This window comes from Heteronotia binoei, chromosome 13 (assembly GCF_032191835.1).
Source record: "Heteronotia binoei isolate CCM8104 ecotype False Entrance Well chromosome 13, APGP_CSIRO_Hbin_v1, whole genome shotgun sequence".
Taxonomy (NCBI): domain Eukaryota; kingdom Metazoa; phylum Chordata; class Lepidosauria; order Squamata; family Gekkonidae; genus Heteronotia; species Heteronotia binoei.
This window is the reverse complement of record NC_083235.1, coordinates 68,303,089-68,328,739: the sequence shown is the minus strand read 5'-3', so window position 1 is coordinate 68,328,739 and position 25,651 is coordinate 68,303,089. Positions and strand designations below refer to the sequence as shown.

Sequence of the window (25,651 nt, the reverse complement as noted above, 5' to 3'; positions counted from 1 at the left end):
AGCATTCTAACAACAGTGTGGGAGGGCAGTATCAACATGCGTTATCTGGAAGTGCAAGAAGGGCTTCAGAGGAAAGTCTGAATAATGTGGCATGAAGATTCTCAGGCTAACGCTGTTCCTTCACATGGATTACGGCACCTTTGCATGGGGCAGGATTCTCCACGCATGCTGACTGGCAACACAGAAGCTGCGCAAGTACACTTGAGAGTATTCCCAAGATATAGTACAAAAGCACTTTTTATTTACGTATACTAAAGCACTGTTTATTTACTTATTTAATTACAAAATAATTTCCTGCCGACGAAAGAAGAAGAAGATGATATTGGATTTATATCCCGCCCTCCACTCCGAAGAGTCTCAGAGCGGCTCACAATCTCCTTTCCCTTCCTCCCCCACAACAGACACCCTGTGAAGTGGGTGGGGCTGAGAGGACTCTCACAGCAGCTGCCCTTTCAAGGACAGAGCCTCAGAGTGGCCTACAATCTCCTTTACCTTCCTCCCCCACAACAGACATCCTGTGAGGTGGGTGGGGCTGGAGAGGGTTCTCACAGCAGCTGCCCTTTCAAGGACAGAGCCTCAGAGTGGCCTACAATCTCCTTTACCTTCCTCCCCTCACAACAGACACCCTGTGAGGTGGGTGGGGCTGGAGAGGGCTCTCACAGCAGCTGCCCTTTCAAGGACAACCTCTGCCAGACCTATGGCTGACCCAAGGCCATGCCAGCAGGTGCAAGTGGAGGAGTGGGGAATCAAACCTGGTTCTCCCAGATAAGAGTCCGCACACTTAACCACTACACCAAACTGGCACCAAAAGGAAAGAAAATGCTAACGCATAAAACAGTGAGAGCATTAACTCTATTTTTAAGATACTGAAGAAAACCTGGAGCATTTCCAGCACAGTAACACAAAGCAACTCCACGGCTATGGTGATTCCAGGATATTATCAGAACAGACCAAGTGTGCTTGACAGATGTCTAAGTGCTATAATTAAAATCTGCAGACCTGCCCATTCTACCTGATACACACCAACCACATACCAACCATATACATAGTTAGGCCCACTACATCATCAGATGGTTGGATGCGAATTGTGCTGGACTATTTTGGCAAATGTGTGAGCCTAGTTTTTAGATCCTGCAGAACAGAAGGGCTTATATAGTGACTGGGGGGAGGGATGCTCAGCTATTCTCACAGAGACCCATTAAAAAAATCCCCCTGCACCTGTTGTGGATGTTTTAACTTCACCGATGTTCACTCCTGATTACCTTTTATATACATTATGCAGGATGAAGTGGTAGACCAATACAGCAGAATTTCTAGCTCTGGGATCTTTCAATTGCCTTAGGATTTTGGATTATAGAAAACTACTGCATTATTTGGCGCAAGAACTAACTTGTTTTATCATTTGTTGATGGCCTCCTTGTTTGAAATGAGGGACAGGGCTCCTAGCCTCCCATTCCAACCTGAGGCCTTGCCTCTTTGTCCTCCATTACCCAGAGCCTGGTTACTACCACAGGGATAACTTTGCCCCCCCCCCCCGAGAAATAGCCACATGCACACTGACTGCTTTCTTCCCAACTAGCGTATCTTCCCAACTGCTTTCTTCCCAACTAGACCCCAAGGTCTCACACAATCCCACAATCAAACCTTGTGAAGAAACTCCCTTCCCCAGAGCTTTTTTTGAAGCAAGAACAGCCATCTTATGTAGCCAATCCTCCAAGAACTTACAGGGCTCTTATTCCAGGGCCTACTGTAAACTCTTGGAGGATTGGCTACATCAGGGGAGTGTTGCCTAATATGCAAAGCAGTTCCTACTACAAAAAAAAGCCCTTCCCTTTCCAATTCTGAGTTTTAAAAGTGTGGTTCCGCCCCCCTTCCTTTGGAAGTGGCAGGAAGCCAGTTCAATGGCCTGCTAGATTACATCTATATATGTGCAAATGGCCCTAGTAAGAAAAAACACCTAAGGAATTTGGGACTAGGAAGTCTCCAGGCGATTCCTGGAGATTTCCCAGAATGCCTTCCAGAAGAAGAAGAAGAAGATATTGGATTTATATCCCGCCCTCCACTCCGAAGAGTCTCAGAGTGGCTCACAATCTCCTTTACCTTCCTCCCCCACAACAGACACCCTGTGAGGTGGGTGGGGCTGGAGAGGGCTCTCACAGCAGCTGCCCTTTCAAGGACAACCTCTGCCAGAGCTATGGCTGACCCAAGGCCATGCTAGCAGGTGCAAGTGGAGGAGTGGGGAATCAAACCCGGTTCTCCCAGATAAGAGTCCGCACACTTAACCACTACACCAAGGGGTCGCAGGATACACCTGCAACCTGGGCAGACCAGGTCAAGAGCGTGGATGGAGTGATGTAAAGGGGGGTGGAAACACAGGTTTGATAAAAGCCTTTGTTCTGAGGAAGGATCTTTTGGTGCTGAGTAATGGTCAGCTGTGGCACCATCTTTTGCTGACCATGCAATCTCCCAGGTAATGGGACATAGCTAGGAACCTTGTAACTTAAAGATCATTAGTGCCTGGCCTATCTTAACATCAGTTAAGGTACGTCTAGAAAAGGGAAGAGGATTGCGTTTATGACCAGTTTTCTTTTGAAATCCATTTGCTGATCTAGTGCTGTGCTTAAGGATGCTTGTAAATATTTCCTTTTCAATAAATCTTTTTTTCTTTGTATTGTGTGTGTATGTGTGTGTGCGCACCTGGAAGTCATGTTGACCACTGGTGACTGACCCCCACTGGGGGCCTGGAGGATATTCAGAGAGGTGGCTGAATAAAGCCTGCCTCTGTCCTCTTGACGTAGCATTTCAAGGAGGTTTCCCATCCAAGTACTATCCAGAGTTGACCCTGATTGGCTTCCGAGACTGGGCTTGCCTGGGCTATCCAAGTCAGGGCGCTTTTCAATAAATCTTTTTGCTTTGGAGGATGGTTCTCAGTCTCTACCACCTCGATTCCTCACTGTCATGGATACGCTAGTTGGGAAGAAAGCAGTCAGTGTGCATGTGGCTATTTCTCGGGGGGGGGGGGCAAAGTTATCCCTGTGGTAGTAACCAGGCTCTGGGTAATGGAGGACAAAGAGGCAAGGCTTCAGGTTGGAATGGGAGGCTAGGAGCCCTGTCCCTCATAGCAGCCCCTCCCCCCAAAAAAGGGCAGGTGGTGGTAGTGAATTACCCTAGTGGAAGGAAGAAGTTGGGAACACCAAGGAGGGGTGGTCTGCAAGTCAAAGCAGACCTTTTCCACCACAACCCTTGTATCAGAATACAAATCATCCCACGGAACTGCCAATTTACCTGGTATTGCTTCCTTCTCTGAACCACTGGTCTGGAGACAAACACGGCCACCCCAAACTGAATCAAAGTCTTCTTTAATCTTTGATAGCGTTTCCTGTAGGTTGTAATGAACAAATGGAAGTCAGAAGAGAAAAGATTAGGGTGGGAATGTGTGATATAGGGTTGCCAAGTCCAATTCAAGAAATATCTGGGGACTTTGGGGATGGAGCCAGGAGACTTTGGGGGTGGAGCCAGGAGATATTAGGGGTGGATCCAAGATCAAGGCTGTGACAAGCATCATTGAACTCCAAAGGGAGTTCTGGCCATCACATTTCAAGGGACGGCACACCTTTTCAATTCCTTCCTTCCATAGGAAATAATGAAGGATAGGGGCACCTTCTTTTGGGGCTCATAGAATTGAACCCGCTGGTCCAAACTTTTTGAAACTTGGGGGGGTATTTTGGGGAGAGGCACTAGATACTGTGCTGAAAATTTGGTGCCTCTACCCCCAAAAATAGCCCCCCCAGAGCCCCAGATACCCGCAGATCAATTCTCCATCATTTTCTATGGGAATAAATCTCCATAGGGAATAACAGGGTTCCCAGCAGACATTTCCCTCCCCTCCCCCCGCTTTCTGACGACCCTGAAGCGGGGGGAGGGTCTCCAAACCGGGGGATCCCCTGCCCCCACCTGGGGATTGGCAACCCTAGTGTGATAACCTCTGCTCTGCTGAAACTCCTAGGTGCCAACAGTGTCTGCTTGCTTGCATCAGGACTGAATAAAGTTTAAACTTTGCTGTCATGTCTGTTGTTGCTTCAAGTTTAGAACAGAATAATGTGACCTTTGCCTTCTGACCTTGCCAGATGACCCCGGAAGTGAGCCTGAACGAACGTGACCTTTTGCTTGAAGACTTGGAACTGCCTCCGGCTGATGAGGCCTCGGAGATTGCGTTGAAGGGTAACAATGGCCCAGCTTAGTTTTTGGTTCCATCTTCTTTCAAGCATTTGCCTTGCTTTTTCTTTCAAGAACACCTGTGGAAAGGGAATAGATGCTGACAAATTAGAACGCCAGAACAGTCCTTGCTTTAGTCACCTTGCGGCCCTGAGGAGAACGGAAAAGCGAGGTATAAATTTTGTTTCTAAAAAGTTTGCCCGAGTATTAATTAGGTTACACGGCTAAATGTATATATAAAAAAAACCTGTTCAAGGAAATCCACGGTAGCCTTTTCTTCAATTCTGAATTAGTCTCCAATATGGGCAGAGTTCAAAAATGCAAATGGTTTTGTTTCATCGATGCTACGACCACACATCCTGCCAATTAGCATAAGGCTCTCCTTGTGGCTAGCGACAATAAACAAACAGCAAGCCTTTATTGGCATAAAACAGATTTAGCAGTAAAACAGCAATATAAATAATATAAAATCCTAGATTACAGAGTACATAGGGAGCTAAGATACATAAAATAAATAAAATATGTATGAGTCGCGTTTAGCCAAATTAAATAATTAAAACCAATAAAATGTGGTCACTCCAGAACCGTTCTCTGTCGTATTTCCACGGCCTGTTGAAGAAATCTAGCCGCCGTTAAAGTTACCTCAGAGCAAGCGTCATTTAAAAGTTTGTGGACTTTGCCTGAATCAGCACAGCCCAAAACACCTGCTAAGATATCTTTCAGGTATATTTTGAATAAAATAAATACATTTTGCCCTGACCTGGATAGCCCATGCAAGCCCAATCTTGTCAGATTTCAGAAGCTAAGTAAGGTTGACCTTGGCAAGTACTTGGATGGCAGACCTCCAGGGAATTCCAGGGCTAGGACAGAGGCGGGCAGTATAAACCACCTCTCTGGAAACCATCCTAGCCCCACTAGGGGTTGCCAGAAGTCACCAGGACTCCCAGGCATGCAAGCACACACGCACACACACAATTAGGGGAGGGATGGTGGCTCAGTGGTAGAGCATCTGCTTGGTAAGCAGAAGGTCCCAGGTTCAATCCCCGGCATCTCCAACTAAAAGGGTCCAGGCAAATAGGTGTGAAAAACCTCAGCTTGAGACCCTGGAGAGCCACTGCTGGTCAGGGGAGGGACGGTGGCTCAGTGGTAGAGCATCTGCTTGGTAAGCAGAAGGTCCCAGGTTCAATCCCCGGCATCTCCAACTAAAAGGGTCCAGGCAAATAGGTGTGAAAAACCTCAGCTTGAGACCCTGGAGAGCCGCTGCCAGTCTGAGTAGACAAGACTGACTTTGATGGACCGAGGGTCTGATTCAGTATAAGGCAGCTTCATATGTTCATATATGTTCAATACTAAATAAATACATTTTAACAGCCCGTTATTTCAAATACCCATCAAAACTGTAGACAAGCCACCAGACGAGAAAAGCAGACAGAAATTTTTACTGGCTATCCAAGATACTCCAACGGCCGCTCTTGAGAAGGAAGGCTCACGAGGAAGGTGTCTCATTCAAAGAAGACCTTGTTCCCTCACCATCATGCAACGTATTTATTTAATGCTAGTCGTGGGGAGAAATACAATGGGCGCTAGAAATTTGCTATGGCCTTGTGTTTCATGGCCTTGTGGGGGGCTGGGGAGGGGAGGGAAAGATAGAGGGAGGCAAGGTATGTCAAGAAGGCAGCTGTTGGGAAGGGAAATGGAGAAAGTGGGGAAATGTGGGGTAGGTTATCACAGAAGGGGGGGTATCTTGAGAAAGAAGGGATGGGGGGCAAAAGAGATGGGGGTAGATTGCTTTCCATCTCCTCCCTCCCTTCCTGCAGCCTCTATCTAGGAAAAGTGCAGTCTTTCTCTGCAGTGGGGACCAAAGCAATTTACATCATTCTCCTCTTTCCCCTTTTGATCTGCAGAATAACCCTGTGAGGCAGGTTAGGCTGAAAGTCTGTTACTGGTCTGAAATCACCCAGTCAGCTTCCGCAGCAAGAAACCGGATCTGGCAGACTCTGCTCTGAAGTGCCAACTACCATGTCACACTGCCTGTCATGGGGGGGTGACCTCAGCAGGGTATAATGACTCAGAGTGTGCCATTTTCTTCAGGGGAACTGATATCTGCCCATCTTGAGAGCAGCTGCAGTTCTGAGTGATCTCTAGGCCTCACGTGGAGATTGGCAACAATGGTTCCCTAGGAGGAATTGACTGGTTTGGGGTGTGGAGTCTATGGGATTGTACCTGTCTGAGTTCCTATTCTTCCTCATACCACACCCTCTTCAGACTCCACCCCTCAAATCTCCAAGAACTTCCCAACCTGGAGTTGGTAACCCTCTTTCCTTCCCAGCCAATCACCAATCTACCTTTATCTGCCCCTCTGACTACACCTTTCCATCTGCTCCCCCCCCCTCTCAGTCTTTCTCTGCAACCTACATAATTTTCCTCTCCCTCTTACATTTACTAAATAACTGCAGCACCATCCCCTTCAGTGATACATGAATGAAGCATTGAAAATTTTTTAAAAACATACTTATTATTTCCCTGAGGATCTAATGGAACATCATATATGAATCTTTACTATATCACTGAATCTTTACTACATCACTGTGTCTTATACCTTTATGAAAGAAATATCCAAGACACAGCCGCATGGCGTAATCTAGCATAGTTTTCTTTAAAGCAGAATAAGGTTTTAAGCTTTTTGGAGAGAGCATTTCGCCATCAAAATTCAGAAGGCTTTTGCATCTGGTTAGAAAAGAGGTTTAGGAATGGCCGGCTCCAAATATAAATGTAATGCAGAGAACATTTGGTCAGCCAAATCCAGAAGGCTTTTGCATCTGGTTAGGGAAGAGGTTTAGGACTAGGTTGCTCCTACTATAAATATAAACATGGGATGGAGAGGTAAGTTCTTGAATATATATCTTTTGAAATGATATATATATTTTTATATATATATATATATATAAATTATTCATTTCAAAAGATATATACTCAAGAACTTACCTCTCCATCCCATTTAATTTTCAAAAATTATCAACTTCCACCCAGCTTTGTGTTGTATCTCACTATAATCACCATGTTTTAATCCAGGATGAGAAATTCTGAAGAAAATGAAGAGGCTGCAGAGAGCCAAATGCCAGCCCTCTGTTTAGAGAAGATCTGGCTGGCTCCCAATATTAACACTGAATTGTAATAAGAAGCAGATAACTTTGAAGAAAATAGAAATACTCCTGAGGAAGACTTTTGATTAAATAAGCCTACATCCAGGTGCTCATTGGATGGCCTTTTCTTTGCAATCTTGTAAAACTGAACTTCTTTATAATGTGTTTAAACGGATTTATGACTTTTAAATAGGGTTGCCAGGTTCAATTCAAGAAATACCTGGAGGCTTTGGGGGTGTAGCCAGGAGACATGGTGGTAGTCAAGAGAAAGGTTGTGACAAGCATAACTGAATGCCAAAGGGAGCTCTGGCCATCACATTTAAAGGGACAGCACACCTTTTAAATGCCTTCCCTCCACTGGAAATAATGAAGGATTGGGGCACCTTCTTTTGGGCTCACAGAATTGGAACCCCCTGGTCCAATCCTTTTGAAATGTGGAAGGTCTTTTAAGGAGAGGCGTCAGATGCTATGCTGCAAATTTGGTGCCTCTACCTAAAAAACCAGCCCTCCCAGAGCCACAGATACCCATGGATCAATTGTTCATTATACCTTATGGGAATTGGTCTACGGTTGCAAACTGTGTTTATTTGGAGTACAGTAGGCATTTCCCTCCCTCCCCCTTGTTTTCTGATTACCTTGAAGCAAGGGGAGGGCCTCCAAACCAGGATATCCCCTGCCCTCACCTGGGGATTAGCAACCCTACTTTTAAAAAATGTTTTACTAAATATTGTTAGCCAGTTTATCACAGTGTTTGTTTTCCTGTATTTTCCGAACAGGAGCAAGCAACCAGGCCTAGTTAAGTCATGCCACCCAGAGGGTGCTGCCAGGCCTAGAGTAGGAAACCTCCAGGAGGAGGCTGAAGATATCCTGGTATCACAACTTAACTCCAGACAAGAGATCTTTCTCCTTGGAGAAAATAGCTACTTTGGAGGGTGGACTCTATGGCATTAACTTTAGCTGGGGCCTTTTTCCTCCCCAAAGTCTGGCTTCCATAGACTCCAAATAAACACAGTTTGCAAGCACTTGTGATCTCACTGGGGCAATTTAGTCACCAGAACTGCTGAATGTAACCATCTGCCGTATTCCAACCAACTTCTTAAGACTAACACGAAAATGAAAGCAGAGCAACTTCAAACAGAGGGGCTCTGCTCACTTCTCTTTTACACACTCACCAGGAAGACCAAGGACCCCTCAACTAATTGGAGGAAGATTTTCTGTGGCTGTTTCCCTCCTCCTCCCACCCTCAGCCAATCGAGGGAGGCATTCTTTTTCTCCTCTGCAAAGCAGAGCCGCAGCCCTCACCCAATGGAATGCAACAGTCCTTGATCGATGGTTTGATGGGTTAAAGGTTGATGCAACACAATCCCAACCAATCAGGGTGCTCCATTTTGCCACCACGAAAGGGCTTTTAGATATATAGGCTACCATCATTCCTTCGGACAATAGGCCTCCAAATGAGAGAAAATTTAAATACAAAAAAACCCACAAGATTTTATTTTTGGAGGCAACAGTGACCAACAAAACTTTGGGGTGTGAATAATGACATGAAATGTCGTCTCCCTGGGCCCTGGAATGATGTTATGAATATCCAAATGGCCCTTGGCAGAAAAAAGGTTCCCCACCCCTGGTCTAGAAAAACTGCTTTTTTACACTGTGTAGCTCACTGGTGGGTGCATGCAGGATTCGCTCCTAATTTGGACAAGAGCCAGCATGGTGCAGTGGATAAGAGCAGCAGACTCTGATTGGAGAACTGGATTTGATTCCCCAGTCCTCCGCACAAAGCCCCACTTACCTCACAAGGTGACTGCTGTGGGGAGAGGAAGGAAAGGCTATTGTAATCAGCTTTGGGATTCCTTAGGGTAGAGAAAAGCAGGGCATTAAAAAACCCAACTGCTACGTCCATTTGAGCAACACAGGGCTTCAACCCAGACAAGCTCTGAGATCACATTACCTTGGTGATTCCAACCTGATAGAGGTCTGAGAGGTCTCCCACAACACGTGACAGTACAGTGATACAACTGTCCCTTTCTGGTAAGCAGTTCGACCCCCGAGCGGCCAGGACACCATACCTGAAAAAGAGACCAAGCCAGTTTCAAAGCTATTCCAGGGGACTGAGATACAAAGGAGAGAAAAACCAACCCCTGCGCTTAGCCAACTAAAGATCAAACTACTCACTACTCTGGAGGTGTGTGTTCAGAGCCTCCTGGCATGTTTTTTGATGCTTGGGTGGGTAAATCCAAAGAGAGAGAAACAGACTAATAAACAGAGGCAGACGCTCCTGCTGCCGCCGTCGGTTTACTAGCCATGTTGGTCTGCAGCAGACGAGCTAGAGTTGAGATCGTCAGAACTTCAGGTTTAGAACAGAGTAGTGCGACCTTTGCCTTCTGGCCTTGCTCAGAGACCAACAAGATTTTGGGTGCTTTTACTAGCTTGCTGCTATCATGGGTGATGATGGTTAAGCCTAGCACCATCACTGATCTCTGGAGAAAGAGTAAAGTTTGGGGAGAAAGGGTGGAGCACGAACCGCCAATGCACACAGCAAGGCACGCACCAAGAAGGGAGAGGAACACAATTCTGCCACCAGTGTCCAGGGCGAAAAAGCAGTCAACGATGACTGCTGCTTAGGATAAGAGCCTGCCTTACAGCTACATAATCTGCTGCCCAAACATTGAGGATAGCCAAGTAAACAACAGAGTATTTCAGAGGGACAGCAAATTGGAGGGGCCCAGGCCTTAAAACATTTCCTCCCTACAACTGGTATGTCCTTGCCCATGCTTGGAGGGAAATATGGTCCCAGCCACTGTACGACTTAGTAACCTGCAAAATAGATGTCAGAACAACAATGAGTTCCATGCTAGGAAATTATTACTGGTCTAGAATATAGAGAAAGCCCCATGGCGCAGAGTGGTAAAGCTGCAGTACTGTTATCCTAAGCTCTGCTCATGACCTGAGTTTGATCCCAGTGGAAGATGGGTTCAGGTAACTGGCTCAAGGTTGACTCAGCCTTCCATCCTTCCGAGGCTGGTAAGATGAGTACCCAGCTTGCTGGGGGGCAAGTGTAGATGACTGGGGAAGGCAATGGCAAACCACCCTGCAAAATGTCTGCTGTGAAAACATTGTGAAAGCAACATCACCACAGAATCAGAAATGATTGGTGCTTGCACAGGGGACTACCTTTACCTTTTTAGAATATGGTACATAGATTGACTGCAACCCTGCTTTCCATCGCAGGCAAAATCCTTGCCAGAATACTCCTGAACAGACTGGTGCCCACCATTGCAGAAGAACTCCTCCCAGAGAGCCAGTGCGGCTTCAGAGCTAACAGGAGCACCACCGACATGGTATTTGTTCTCAGGCAGCTCCAAGAGAAATGCAGGGAACAGAACAAGGCTCTGTATGTGACTTTTGTCGACCTTACCAAAGCTTTCGATACCGTTAGCAGGAAAGGCCTGTGGCAAATCTTGGAACGTTTAGGATGTCCCCCAAGGTTCCTCAGCATGATCATCCAGCTACACGAAGACCAGCGAGGCCAAGTCAGACACTGCAACGACTTCTCGGAGCCCTTCCCAATAGGCACAGGTGTAAAGCAAGGCTGCGTTCTCGCGCCAACTCTCTTTACGATCTTCTTTAGCATGATGCTTCAAAGAGCCGCAGTAGATCTAGATGATGATGATGGTGTCTACATCCGCTATTGTACCGATGGCAGCCTGTTCAACCTGAGGCGACTAAAGGCCCACTCCAAGACAATGGAAAAACTCATCCGAGAGCTACTGTTTGCTGATGCTGCTGCACTCGGTATCAGCTCTGCAGCATATGACGTCCTGCTTTGCAGAGGCTGCCAAGCTATTCGGCCTAGAAGTTAGTCTGAAGAAGACAGAAGTTCTCCACCAGCCTGCACCCCAGGAAGATTATCACCCTCCCTGCATCACTGTGGGTGAATCAGTTCTGAAGACAGTCCAGCAGTTCAGCTACCTGGGGTGCATCATCTCCTCAGATGCCAAGATCGACAAGGAGATTGACAACAGGCTGGCAAAGGCAAACCGTGCATTTGGCCGACTGCACAAAAGAGTGTGGAGCAACAAGCATCTGAAAAAAGGCACAAAGATCAATGTTTACAAAGCGGTTGTGATGACAACCCTCATCTACGGCTCCAAATCATGGGTTTTATATAGTCATCACCTGCGACACCTTGAGTGATTTCATCAGCGCTGCCTTCGCACCATCCTCAACATCCACTGGAGTGACTTTGTGACCAACACTGAAGTTCTCAAGCGGGCGGAGGTTACCAGCATCGAGGCACTGCTGTTGAAGATGCAGCTGCGCTGGGCAGGGCATATTTCTAGGATGGAAAACCACCGCCTTCCCAAGATTGCCCTGTATGGCGAACTCTCCACTGGCCATCGAAATAGAGGGGCACCAAAGAAGAGGTACAAGGACTCCTTGAAGAAATCCCTTGGCACCTGTCGCATCAACCATCACCAGTGGTCTGACCTAGCCTCAGATCGCAAAGCATGGAGGCACACCATCCACCAGGCTGTCTCTTCTTTTGAGAACGCACGCATAGCTGGTCTTGAGGACAAAAGGAGATTGAGGAAGAATCGCACTGCTACAGCACCAACCCTAAATCAGACTTTTCCCTGCAGCCACTGTGGCCAGACCTGCCTGTCCCGCATTGGTCTTGTCAGCCACCAGCGAGCCTGCAGTAGACGTGGACTATTGCACCCTTCTTAAATCTCCGTTCGCGAAGCCAAGCCGAGAGAGAGAGACATAGATTGATGGATGAACAGAACACAACTCCAGCTCTCAATCAATTCCACTGGTCAACCATGAGATTCTGAGCACAGTTCAAAGTGTTGCTTCTAAGCTTTACAGCTCTAAACAGCCTTGGTCCTGGATATCTGCCTTCACTCCATACAATACCTCTTAATGTCATAAGATCCATACAAAAGGGACTACAGTGGCCCCTATCTTCTCAGGTGTCACAGGTGACCACCAGCAAGAGAGTCTTCTCCATTGTGGAATCGGTTCTCTTGAACACCTGGCCAGAAGACAGGATCCTTCTCTGTCTTGAGGGAGCTGATCAAGACTTTCACTATAGGAATGTCTTTAAGATCTAGCAGCTCTTACGTTTCATGCTTTTCTTATTCTTGTTTCTATTACTGACATTATTTTGTACACATTTTAACACTCTTTTATGATAAGCTGGTTTGGAGGCCTTTTTGGCTGGAAGTTAAATATGACTGCAATGTTATTTGGAGAACACCCATAATGCCTGCAACAATCACAGAGGCAACAGCTGTGAAAAAATAATTTCGGCTTGCAAAACTGAAACCCTCTCTAGACTTTGACTGCAAATAGATTCCGGTGGGCAATCATATTGGTCTGATGCAACAGAACCAAGTTGGATTCCAGTGGCACCTTTAAGACCAACAAAGTTTTATTCAGAATGTAAGCTTTCGTGTGCATGCGCACTTCGTCAGACGATGAAATGGGGTAAAGTGAGCAGTGCTATATATAGCTGGTGGGCAGCGGTTAAGCATGAAAATGGAACAAAGTTAGAATCCAGAGGAAAGACAGTGAAATAAACAAATTGAAAGAATAGCAAGTTTGGTCTGGATAGCATCAGTTTTGCGGGAAAACAGCAAAGGCAATTCACACGTCAGAAATGGAGAATGACGGTGTGAGTCCACCATCCCGAGGCAATAAATGTACAGTCTGTTAACGGCTCTATTTCTCCTCAGGCAGGGATTAAACGGAGAACACCTTTTTCTTAGAGGTGTTTCTGTCCACCTAATTTCCTGGAATGGTGTTTGTCATGCTAAGCTACAGGTTAAAACAGGGGTCCTCAACCTACGGCCCGTGGGCCAGATGCGGCCCGCTGAGGACGTTTATGCGGCCCGCCGGGTTATGGCAAAATCAGACCGGAAGTGACGTTCGACCTAAACTCGCGTTAGCAATGCACACTTCCAGCACTGGGCTGAGGCGGCAGAGACAGAGTGTGAGGCGATACCGAGGTGAGGTGAGTTCCCAGGCTGGGGTGTGTGGTGTGGGGAAGGGAGAGAGATGCAGAAGACGGAGAACTGACGGCCCGCGGCCTTGTACAGTAACGGCAGCCACCACAACAGTCCGGCCCTCCAACAGTCTGAGGGACAGTGAACTGGCCCCCTATTTAAAAAGGTTGAGGACCCCTGGGTTAAAAAGTAACTTTTAAAAATTATTTTAATTTGCAACACAAGCACAAAACTACAAACAACAACAATCATCTAAATAATACACACAACGCAGATAGTCATCTGCAATGGTCAACTACATCTACTAGATCCAGAAGAATAGCTTAAACATATACAATTAACTGTGTCATACTGTAAAACAAAGCAGTAGACAAGTGCACCTTTAAGACCAAGTAAGTTTTATTTAGAATGTAAGCTTTTGTAGGCTCTTAAGCAGACTTCATCAGACAAAACGTGAGTGTGTGTATGTGTGTGTGTAAATCAAGAGTATTTATAGATAAGCTCTAAAGCAGGTGTGTCAAACATGAGGCCAGGGGGCCGAATCAAGCCCCCCAGAGGGCTCCTATCAGGCTCCTGAGCAACTGGCTGTTGTCTTATTCCTTCTCCCGCTCTCTTGCTTCCTTTTGCATAACAGCTTGCTTTGCAAGGCTTGCTCAATTGCACAGGAACTACAGAGCAAAACCTCTATTTTCTCCATTGGCTGAGGCTCATCCCTTGGGGAGGAAAGGGGGATGGCAGATCTTGCTTTGCCAGGCTCTCTCAATCACATAGCACAGCTATTGAGCCAAGCCTCTCTTCCTTCTATTGGCTGAGGCTCCTCCCCCTTCTGGTTCCCTGGGGATGAGAGGAAAGAGCCAGAGCTTCCTTTGCCAAAGAAAGCACCTTTAAGACCAACAAGTGCTAATGTTTTAAGCATGTTTTATTTTAAGCATTTTTTTAAAAAAAATCTTTAATTGTGTTTGTCTGTGGAACAAAGCAGGAGTCAAGTTGCACCGTTAAGATCAGCAAAGTTTTATTCAGAATGTAAGCTTTCATGTGCTACAAGCACACTTCATCAGACAATAGGATGGAATGGCAAGCAGTCCTAAATATAGAGAAAGTGAGCAGTAAATTAGTATGCAAAATCATGGAAATGTTTTTTAGCAGATTAAAAGAATCACAAGTCAGGGTCTGGTGATTGTTAGTTTGTGTTGTCTGTGTCCTTTATAAAGTTTAGCTCTCTGCTATAGGGTTGCCAAGTCCAATTCAAGAAATATCTGGGGACTTCGGGGGTGGAGCCAGGAGACATTGGGGGTGGAGCCAGGAACAAGGGTGTGACAAGCATAATCGAATTCCAAGGGAGTTCTGGCCATCACATTTAAAGGGACAGCACACCTTTTTAAATGCCTTCCTTCCATCGGAAATAATGAAGGATAGGGGCACCTTATTTGGGGCTCATAAAATTGGACCCCCTGGTCCAATCGTTTTGAAACTTGGGGGGTATTTTGGGGAGAGGCACTAGATGCTATACCAAAACTTTGGTGCCTGTACCTAAAAAAACAGCCCCCCGGAGCCCCCAATACCCGCGTTTCAATTCCCCATTATTCCCTATGGGAATCGTTCTCCACAGGGAATAATAGAGTGCCCAGTAGGCATTTCCCTCCCCCCCCCCACTGCTTTCTAAAGCAGGGGGAGGGCCTCCAAATCAGGGAATCCCCTGCCCCCTCCCTCTCTCACACACAAACACTTACTGGGTCTGGTTCCTGCACAACTTTACTTGCTCTGAAACGAAAGCAAAACAAAGGGAGAGGCTGTTCTCTGACGAAACTGTTACTGACCCTTTCCCATGAAGCACTTCCTGTTTCCTGCTTCCTGCTCAGCTTTAAAGGCACACATTTTAAAAACGGAGCTGTGTGCAGGTTTCTAAACCTGCCGGAGCTCTAAAGCTACATGGTGACTGTGGGGGCGGGGCTTCCCCTGCCGGCCAGCTGGCTGGGGGTGGGGGGGAAGCCTGTAAAAACGGAGGATCCCTCGCTGGCACCTGGGGATTGGGAAGCCTACTCCGCTACCTAATCTTAAATAGGTACACACATAGCCCTGCCCCGACAAGTTCTCATTTATGTCAGATTCAGCCCTCATAACAAATGAGTTTGACACCCTGCTCTAAAGCAGGGGTCTTCAACCCCCTGGCCACAGACTGGTACCGGGCCATGGCCTATTAGTGACTGGGCTGCCCAGCCTCGCCTCCCCCCCAAGGCGCCTCCTCCTCCTCCCTCCATTTTTGCAATGTTAAGGCTGGGGAAGAGGCCACGAAGCAACTTCCGGACTCTAAAGGCTGACCCCCCCCACTGATCAGCTGATCGGCGGGGAAACTGTGGTGAAACTGTGGCAGCAGCGGCCCATTGAAAAAGCTGTGCTGCCCTTGCCTCCTTCCCACTTCCTTCCTGGGTGGGGGAAGGATAGGCTTCCCAACCCTCCCGCTCTGGCAGGAGACCCCTGGGTTCGCAGCCTCATCTCCCGCTCTTCAAAAATCTGGAAGCGGGGGGGTGAGGGGTGGAGGGGGGGGAGAACATACCTGTAGGCTTCATGTTATTATAGAGCTCCTGAGCCGTTTGTAAAATGTATGCCCCTTTAAGGCTGGGCAGAAAGCAGGAAGAGCTTGGGAGAACGGCCCCTCCCTTTCTTTTGCTTTCGTTTTCACAGCAAGAGTTCTCCGGAAGAAGATCTGGTAAGTATTTGTGTGTGTGAGAGGGAGGGGGCAGGGGATTCCCTGGTTTGGAGGCCCTCCCCCCCTTTAGAAAGCGTGGGGGGGAGGAAAATGTCTACTGGGCACTCTATTATTCCCTATGGAGAATGATTCCCGTAGGGAATAATAGGGAATTCATCCGTGGGTATTGGGGGCTCGGGGGGGGTCTATTTTTTGAGGCAGAGGCACCAAATTTTTAGTATAGCATCTAATGCCTCTCCCCAAAATACCCCCCAAGTTTCAAAATGATTGGACCAGAGGGTCCAATTCTATGAGCCCCAAAAGATGGTGCCCCTATCCTTCATTATTTCCTATGGAAGAAAGGCATTTTAAAAGGTGTGCTGTCCCTTTAAATGTGATGGCCAGAACTCCCTTGGAGTTCAATTATGCTTGTCACATCCTTGTTCTTGGCTCCACCCCCAATGTCTCCTGGCTCCACCCCCAAAGTCTCCTGGCTCCGCCCCAAAGTCCCCAGATTTTTCTTTAATTGGACTTGGCAACCCTAGGGAAGGAAGTGGGAAGGAGGCAAGGGGAGCGAGGCTCTTTCAGCTGGCTGCTGCTGCCGCCGCCGCAATTAAACCGTGGTTTCCCCCCCAATCAGCTGATCAGCTGGGGTGGGCTCTGCCTTTACAGAGCCCGGAAAGCACTTCACACCCCCTTCCCCAGCCTTAACGTTGCAAAAACGGAGGGAGGAGGAGGAGGTGCTGGGGGAGGGGGCGAGGCTTCATGGCACTGTGTGGGGTGGGACAGGGAGCCAGAATTCAGTGCCCCCACCCTGCCGGCCCTGGGGCTGGTCCCTGGTGCCAAAAAGGTTGGGGACCACTGCTCTAAAGTGTGTGCATACCTCCATTTAAATTTCTTTGACAACTATCTTCATATCTAATATTTTAATTTAACAGACATAGCAGACATATATAGCCTCTTCTCTGTTCTCAGTTTTAACTTGAGATTATTTCTAATTCTCAGCTATATAATCAAAAAATACTTTCCATGTTTCTTGAAATTCTGAAACCAGTTTATTGTGAATATAAAATGTTAATTTTGCCATTATCACATATCCATATCGTTTGTTCTTCTATTCCTTAAGATCTGGGATCTTTCTGCCTTCCATTGTTTTTTTTTTAAAAAGATGGGAATATGTTCCCAGGGCCATCTCCCACAAATGTCAAAATAGAGAACCAAGCACTGACTTTCAGTCCAAGATACAGCATCCGAGTGACAGCATGAAGCCCAATCCCTCTGGCAGATGAGAGACCCCTAAACCCTAAAAACAGCTCCAAATCCCCGACAGGTCCAAAGAAGAATATTCACAACTAGACTCTTGCACTTTTTGCATCAAGTCTTTGCCCCTGATTTTCACACTGGGATGAGATTAATTCAGTTCTTTTGCTTTCATTCTGCTTATACAAGTCTTATATCAGATTTTTAATTCTATGTGGATTATGCATTCTGTTTATTCAATGGTTTGATGTTCATGTTGTTCAAGTTATCAGTTGGTCGCAGCACTCCCCTTTTGGGCTCTCTCACTCTTCCTCTTTCCCCCAGCACACTACCAATAGGTCTTTTCCTTCCCCTCACCCCTTCATAGCCCACCATTCATTCCAAACACCCCCCCCCCCAGGTAACTTTAGAGCAAGCGTGCAGGTGTGCACAGAGTGGGAAAGTACAGTAATTACGCATGAATGACGGGTGAGTCAGTGAACATCAGAGTTACATCTAGTGTTGATTGCTTAACAGATGTGAGAGAAAGGAGGGTTTATAAGGAAGGGTATGGGTGGAGCCAAATGACCTGGGAAAAAAGTATATGCATGCTATTATGGTTTGAATTCAAGGAGGAAAGGGAAATACTTCTTTGAAAAACCACTCTTGAAAATGGGGGATATGCAGCGGAGGGAAAGTGGGATGACTGCTGAATGCTTGAAAACAGATGTAGAAGGAAAAATAAAATCCAACAGGAGAGGTAGGTAAGTACAGGAGTGTATGTAGAAACAATTTTTTGAAGTGATGGAGATGTGGGGAGAGATCAGAGAAAACCATATGCAGAAAGGGCCTTTGAAACAGCTTCACCTGATCAGGAAGTGGCGGAATGGGATGCGAATGGGATAACCTTCCTTCCTGATGCATATGGCCTCCAAAATCCCAGAATGCCTTAGTTGGCAAGCCACATATTCTGTGTCAAAGACGTTTGGCAGCTAAAGTTTAAAATAAATAGGATCAATGAGTCAAAGGTCGGGCAAAAGGCACACTGGACAGGACACATATTGGTCATGGAAAAGAATCACCCTCTTTGCTAACCTTCCCTTCACCCTGGCTTTGCCTCAGGCACTACACAGCAATGCAGGACTGTTTAGTCAGGAGATATCTCATAGTGGAGGGTGTATGGACCTTGCCATAGATAGAAGGCACTGTTGGAGCCAGCTTGCCAGAACCATTTAAAGGGAACCTTCCCTTTAGATTTTTTTTTTGCAAACAGGCATGTGGTGCCCCGCATGCCTGAATTTCAAGTGGTGAATTTGCTGCATGGAATTCAGGCGCAGGTAGCCCTCGCTGCAGGCCCACACGTACCTGAACTCCAAGCGTGAGACCCTTTAAATGCTTTTTGCAAGGGGGAGCCACACATACCTGAACTCCAAGCAGTGAATTTGTTGCTTGGAGTTCAGATGTGCAGCCAGCAGCCATCCCTCTCCCCCCCCACACACACAAGATTTAAGAGTCCTTCAGCTGATCAGTGGGCCATGTGCTCCTGCCAATCAGCTAAAGGGTTAAGGACTCACAGGAGAGAGGGAGAAGGGTGGCCACTGGTGGTTGCTGTTAGGGGCAGTGCTTCCCCCACTGGACAGCTGGCTGGCAGAGAGCAAAAGCCCATGAAATCAGGGGATCCCCTACCCCTACCTGGGGACTGGCATCCCTAGGCCTAGGGTTGCCAAGTCCAATTCAAGAAATAACTGGGGACTTTGGGGGTGGAGCCAGGAGACATTAGGGGTGGAGCCAAGGGACATTAGGGGTGGAGCCAAGATCAAGGCTGTGACAAGCATAATTGAACTCCAAAGGGAGTTCTGGCCATCACATTGAAAGGGACGGCACACCTTTTCAATGCCTTTCTTCCATAGGAAATAATGAAGGATAGGGGCACCTTCTTTTGGGGCTCATAGAATTGGACCCCCTGGTCCAACCTTTTTGAAACTTGGGGGGTATTTTGGGGAGAGGCACTAGATGCTATACTGAAAATTTGGTGCCTCTACCCCAAAATACAGCCCCCCCAATAGCCCCAGATACCCGCGGATCAATTCTCTATGATTTTCTATGGGAATAAATCTCCCTAGGGAATAACAGAGTTCCCAGCAGACATTTCCCTCACCTCCCCCAGCTTTCTGACGATCCTGAAGCGGGGGGAGGGCCCCCAAACCGAGGGGATCCCCTGCCCCCACCTGGGGATTGGCAACCCTACCTAGGTCTCTCCTGCAGAAGCTATGCAATCTTACTTGCACACACATGATGTGTAACATTTGTAACAGGGAATAACATTCTTTAGATTAGGCTTCTGTCTCCTTTCCACTGCAACAAGAATGTGAACCTCAGTAAATGTAAGCTTTACCTTTCAGCAACATATTGATTTGAAGTTCATTTACTGCCCATGATGCCATGCTTCTTTGACTATGCTATATTAACTAATAGGTATCTCCAATACAGACTTCACTAATTTCAAGGCCAGGAATTTGGGCAACGGATTGAGAGAGTCAGAGGCAGGGAGGGAGCACCGACTAAGCAACTGGAGGTGTATCATAATGAGGCCCATGGAGGAATCCTCCGCACCGTTGCGACAACCCTTGCTAATCTGCTGCTTTTCTCCGCATAGTACAAACAGACCGGATGCACAGAGCTCCTGCTCTCTAGGTATGTGCACCGGTCGCAAGAACTTCCAAAAGAAGAAGAAGAATTGCAGATTTATATCCCGCCCTTCTCCCTGAATCAGAGACTCAGAGTGGCTTACAATCTCCTATGTCTTCTCCCCTCACAACAGACACCCTGTGAGGTGGGTGGGGCTGGAGGGGGCTCTCCCAGCAGCTGCCCTTTCAAGGACAACCTCTGCCAGAGCTATGGCTGACCCAAGGCCATTCCAGCAGGTGCAAGTGGAGGAGGGGGGAATCAAACCTGGTTCTCCCAGATAAGAGTCCGCACACTTAACCACTACACCAAACTGGCTCCGCACACTTAACCACTACACCAAAAAGGAGCAAGAAAGAGGTAGCTCTATAGGGACTTCTGACCCAGCAAGTGATGCTCCATGACCAATCCATACATCCTAACCCAGGATAGTTTAGGATAAAGTATTTTATCTGAAACATGTTTATGGAGAATATGCCCGTTTAACGACTTGCATAATGCAAGAGCAGTATTTAATGAAATTTTAATTTAATTTATCAATTCATACTCCGCCCTATCCCACAAGCGGGCTCTGAGCGGCTCACGACGTTAAGAAACCTTACAAAACGTCAAACAAACGACATCCAAACTAGATAATCTCATGATTACAGAATTGACAAAAACCATGGTCCACATCATTGGCAACAAGTCATAGACCACAAATAGGCTGGTAACGTTCAGCATAACGTAAGCATAAGGCGCTGGGGAGAGCGATGATTTCTGGGGACACCTGTAGCGTATTGACAATAACTCAATGCACTTTCAGTGATGGACCACACCTTGTAAACGCAACAGCTTGCTTACCATTCTGGAATTGGGTTTGAGGCACCGAACAAAGAAAACATGGCTCCTGTGATGTGTAAAAAGAAAAAGAAAAATAGCAAAAACTAATCTGAGCATATTGTCTTGACTTGTTAACTATCTACATAGATTGCAAAGACTGCTATATATGTGGGAAGTGGGAAAGGACAAGAAATAGTTGCTTAAATGCAGGAAAATAGGTGCACAACTTCTTAAGCAGCAGTTGAACAGTTGCTCCACCCCCGAATCCTTTCCTCGGTGTAGAAGAAGAAGCAGCTTTTTATAACCTGCCTTTCTCTACCCCAGGGCTTCTTTTGCAGCAGGAATTCCTTTGCATATCAGGCCACACACCCCCTGATGTAGCCAATCCTCCTGGAGCTTACAGCAGGCCCTGTACAAAGAGCCCTGTAAGGAATTGTAGCAGGACCTCCTTTGCATATTAGGCCACACCCCCTGATGTAGCCAATCCTCCTGGAGCTTACAGCAGGCCCTGTACAAAGAGCCCTGTAAGGAATTGTAGCAGGACCTCCTTTGCATATTAGGCCACACCCCCTGATGTAGCCAATCCTCCAGGAACTTACAGTAGGCCCTGTACGAAGAGCCCTGTAAGCTCTTGGGTGATTGGGTACATCAGGGGTGTGTGACCTGATATGCAAAGGCATTTCTCCTACAAAAAAAGCCCTGCTCTACCCTAAGGAGTCCCAAAACTGATTTCAATTGCATTCCCCTCCTCTCCCCACTGTTAGGGAATTCTGTTTGAAATTTTATTTCTTTATCTCAAACAGTGCGATGGATCACTGAATCAATTAATCATTGAGAGGCATTTAACATGAAAAAGCAAAAACATATTTATTACTACAGGGAAAGGGTACTGGGAGGTGAAAATAACAAACACTATAGAACTACATTCTCACACTAGAAGATCATGTGCTTAATGGAGACTACTTCCTCCTTCTTCTTGAACTCTCTGCCTGAACAAGGGAAGTCACCTGTAACTGACCAAACAAAACAGGTTTTCCAGCTTCTAGACCTTGATTGATAGCAGTCAGTATCTTCTTCCTCGGTAGGGTTGCCAAGTCCAATTCAAGAAATATCTGGGGACTTCAGGGGTGGAGCCAGGAGACTTTGGGGGTGGAGCCAGGAGAAATTGGGGGCGGAGCCAAGAACAAGGGTGTGACAAGCACAACTGAACTCCAAGGGAGTTCTGGCCATCACATTTAAAGGGACAGCACACCTTTTTAAATGTCTTCCTTCCATAGGAAATAATGAAGGATAGGGGCACCTTCTTTTGGGGCTCATAGAATTTGACCCCCTGGTCCAATCATTTTGAAACTTGGGGGGGGGGTACTTCGGGGAGAGGCACTAGATACTATACTGAAAATTTGGTGCCTCTACCTCAAAGAACAGCTCCCCCAGAGCCCCCGAAATCTCCAGATGAATTCCCCATTATACCCTATGAGAAACAATCTCCACACAGGGAATAATGAAGTGCTCAGCAGCCTGGGAAAGCGGAAGAACCCCCACTGGGACCTGGGGATTGGCAAGCCTATTCCTAGGTCATACAAAGAATAGGGAATCAGGCACAGTGTTAACCCTATAATGACTGAAACTTAAGAACATTGCAAAGGACATTCAAAACAGATACGTATTTCCAACACCCACAACATGCACCTTGTGATATATGTGAGGCTGAGAGAGTTCTGAGAGGACTATGACTGGCCCAAGGTCACTCTGCAGGCTTTTTGTGGAGCAGTGAGGAATCAAACTTGATTCTCCAGATTAGAGTCTGCCACTCTTAACCACTACATCAGACTGGCTCTCATGTTAGTATAGAGAGACAGCTGTGGTGTAATAGTTAAGAGCAGCAGAGACTAATCTGGAGAACCAAGTTGGATTCCCCACTCTTCCTCCACATGCAGCCAGCTAGGTGATCTTGGGTCAGTCACAATACATTCAGAGCTCCCTCAGCCCCACCTACCTCACAGGGTGTCGGTTGTAGGGAGAGGAAGGGAAGGCAATTGTAAGCCACTCTGAGACTCCTCTGGGTGAGTTCACAAGTATGGCTCCAGCCATTATATCCATCTCTTTAAATAGAGACATGGTTCCATATGACTTCCAGCGGGTGAGGAATTGAACAAGTGTGTTCAGAATTATAGTCATGGAAGGAGCTGTGCCTGTGGTAGAACATCTCCTTGGTCATACAGAAGGTCCCAGCTTCAGTCATCCACACCTCCTCTTTAAAAGATGAGGTAGTAAGTGATGTGGAATACATCAGTCTGAGATGCTGGAGAGCAGCTATCAGTCAGAGCAGACAATACCGACTCCAATGTCCAATGGTCCAATTCAGTAGAAGGCAGCTTGTTCACATACTCATATTCCAAGAGTCTGTGGCCACATTTATTTCTCTCTTTGATCTCCTATTTCCTTGTCTTCATGCTCCCACGTTCCAAACATAGCAAAATTACTATGTTAAAATTGCCTCAGAAAATGGTGACATCACTAAATTTCCTCACCTGTTCAACTTAGTCGTGAGATCTTGCAAGGACTGCTGGAGTCTGGATACTAGTGTAAAAGACGGTTGCTTCAGCCCTTGGCATTTACTTCCTGGCTCCTTCTGAATGACCTGATGTTCTTTGACTCTCTGGAAAATGCTGGATACCAGCTTTGAAGAAATAGCAAAAGAAAGCAGAACACATAAAGCTTAAAACAAATTTGGAAACAGTTTTAAAGAGCTGGCAAACTGGACCAGCTCTCTTTATCCTCTCTATCCAGACAAGGGCTTGAATCTAGTGGATGAAAAATCTGTTTCATCCTCAAGCCTTTCTCATGGCACTTTACAATAGAATTATATTATTTACTTAAGTTGCCACAGGTCCAAAATATCTTATATAGGAGTAATCAAGATGCCTATAGAAAAAAAAAAGATGCCTATAGATAAAACCTATACAGAACTTGCATAACTACAGACATTTGACTTCAGTGTTCTCCATTTTAAAAAAATGGCAAATCCACAGCATTGCTACAAAGTTATTTATTTATTTATTTATTTCTCAGCTTTATATCCCACCCTCCTCACCGAAGCAGGCTCGGGGCGGCTCACAACAGTGTTATACCTGGTTCTCTGAATTCCCAGCTTTCTCTTTTTAATAAGTAAGTCTCCAGCCATTTCTGATGCAAAGATATACCATCCTCCTTTCATCTCAGTAATGAAGGTAGTTAGAGAGTTACTTTTTCAGAGAATATGATACACATATAACCAGGGCTTTTTTTTTTTCATATTAGGCCACACACCCCTGATGTAGCCAATCCTCCAAGAGCTTACAAGGCTCTTCTTACAGGGCCTACTGTAAGCTCCAGGAGGATTGGCTACATTAGAGGTATGTGGCCTAAAATGCAAAGGAGTTCCTGCTAAAAAAAAAAAGCCCTGATTAGGGAGGGATGGTGGCTCAGTGGTAAAGCATCTGCTTGGTAAGCAGAAGGTCCCAGGTTCATCTCCAAAAAAGGGTTCAGGCAAATAGGTGTGAAAAATCTCAGCTTGAGACCCTGGAGAGCCGCTGCTAGTCTGAGTAGACAATACTGACTTTGATGGACCAAGGGTCTGATTCAGTATAAGGCAGCTTCATATGTTCTTCATATGTTCATATGATTATAATGGTATAACAATATGCAGTTGCCAGTTTAAAAAGCCCCCCCCCCAAAGTCACTAAAGGGACAGAGAAAATGGTTGCCATGTGGGCAACACCATAAAAATCTGGATTTGCCCACCCACACAGCAGCTATCCAGGCTGGACAGAGAGAATAAAGAGAGTTGGTCCAGTTTACCAACTCTTCACGTTTGTTTTCCAAATTTTCCCAAAACTCTGCAGCAAAGCAGATTTGAGAAAGGTCAGGAAACCCCAGGGAGGTATATAAATATACCACAGTGCTGTGGGGAAGCAGGAACTCAGCCCAAATAACCCACATGGCAATGGCTTCCATAAAAAAAAACCATCCCAAAAGCACTGAACTCAGTGCAAATAACCCATGGCGTCCATCCCAAAATCATCCCAAAAGAAAACTACCTTAAGTACACATCTATCCTGGACCAATGTAGAGCCATGTGATTTTTTTCTGTTGGATCTTGGCAACTAAACATGGCATATTTTGAAACTGGCATGCACTTAACTGACTCTTATGCATAGAAATGTCAGAAGTAATTCTATGTATTTGGACTATGTATTAGCCACAGTTTGTGTGTGTGTGTGTGTGTGTATATATATATATATATATATATTTGGCCGCTGTGTGACACAGAATGTTGGACTGGATGGGCCATTGGCCTGATCTAACATGGCTTCTCTTATGTTCTTATGTTCTTATGACTGTGCAGTCCAGAGAGGAATCTACATGGCCCATATGCAGAGGCACAATAAGAAGCCTATACCATTCACTGTACCTTTAGATGGCTCTGGAAAAAAATATCCAGGATTTCTGGTCGTAGTTGATCATGATTTTTATCCAGAAACTTGTGTACCTGTAAAGCCAGATTTTCCATTGCTCACATTGGCTTTTAAAATTGAACTTCTGAATTTTCTGTCAATACAAGCCCTGTGCAGTCCATTACATTAACCTATAGAAATCCTCAGTGCCTGTTCCTGGTTTTAGCAGGCCCTGGGCTGAGAGTGACTGGTGCCCTCATCTACTCACCACCAGCCCCCCATGCCTACCTTTGCACCCCCACATCCTTCTTTCTTTCGCAAGCTCTACCATAGGTTTCCCAATCCCCAGGTCCCAGTGGGGGATCTCCTGTTTTTACAGGCTTCCCCCCACCCCCAGCCAGCTGGCCGGTGGGG

General features: G+C 46.4%; 1 protein-coding gene across 1 annotated transcript in view; it reads right to left on the bottom strand.

The window, feature by feature from the left end:
- Positions 1 to 25,296, bottom strand: part of MYO15B (myosin XVB) — a 121,880-nt gene extending 96,584 nt beyond the window's left edge. The window contains exons 1-6 of the mRNA XM_060253031.1: positions 25,255 to 25,296; positions 23,333 to 23,481; positions 20,823 to 20,868; positions 9,310 to 9,427; positions 4,120 to 4,295; positions 3,286 to 3,379 (exon numbers count right to left, since the gene is read on the bottom strand). Of these exons, the coding sequence (XP_060109014.1) occupies positions 3,286 to 3,379; positions 4,120 to 4,295; positions 9,310 to 9,427; positions 20,823 to 20,863 (429 nt within the window). The 5' untranslated portion in view covers positions 20,864 to 20,868; positions 23,333 to 23,481; positions 25,255 to 25,296. The remainder of the gene's footprint in view (positions 1 to 3,285; positions 3,380 to 4,119; positions 4,296 to 9,309; positions 9,428 to 20,822; positions 20,869 to 23,332; positions 23,482 to 25,254) is intronic.
- Between the last annotated feature and the right edge of the window lie 355 nt (positions 25,297 to 25,651).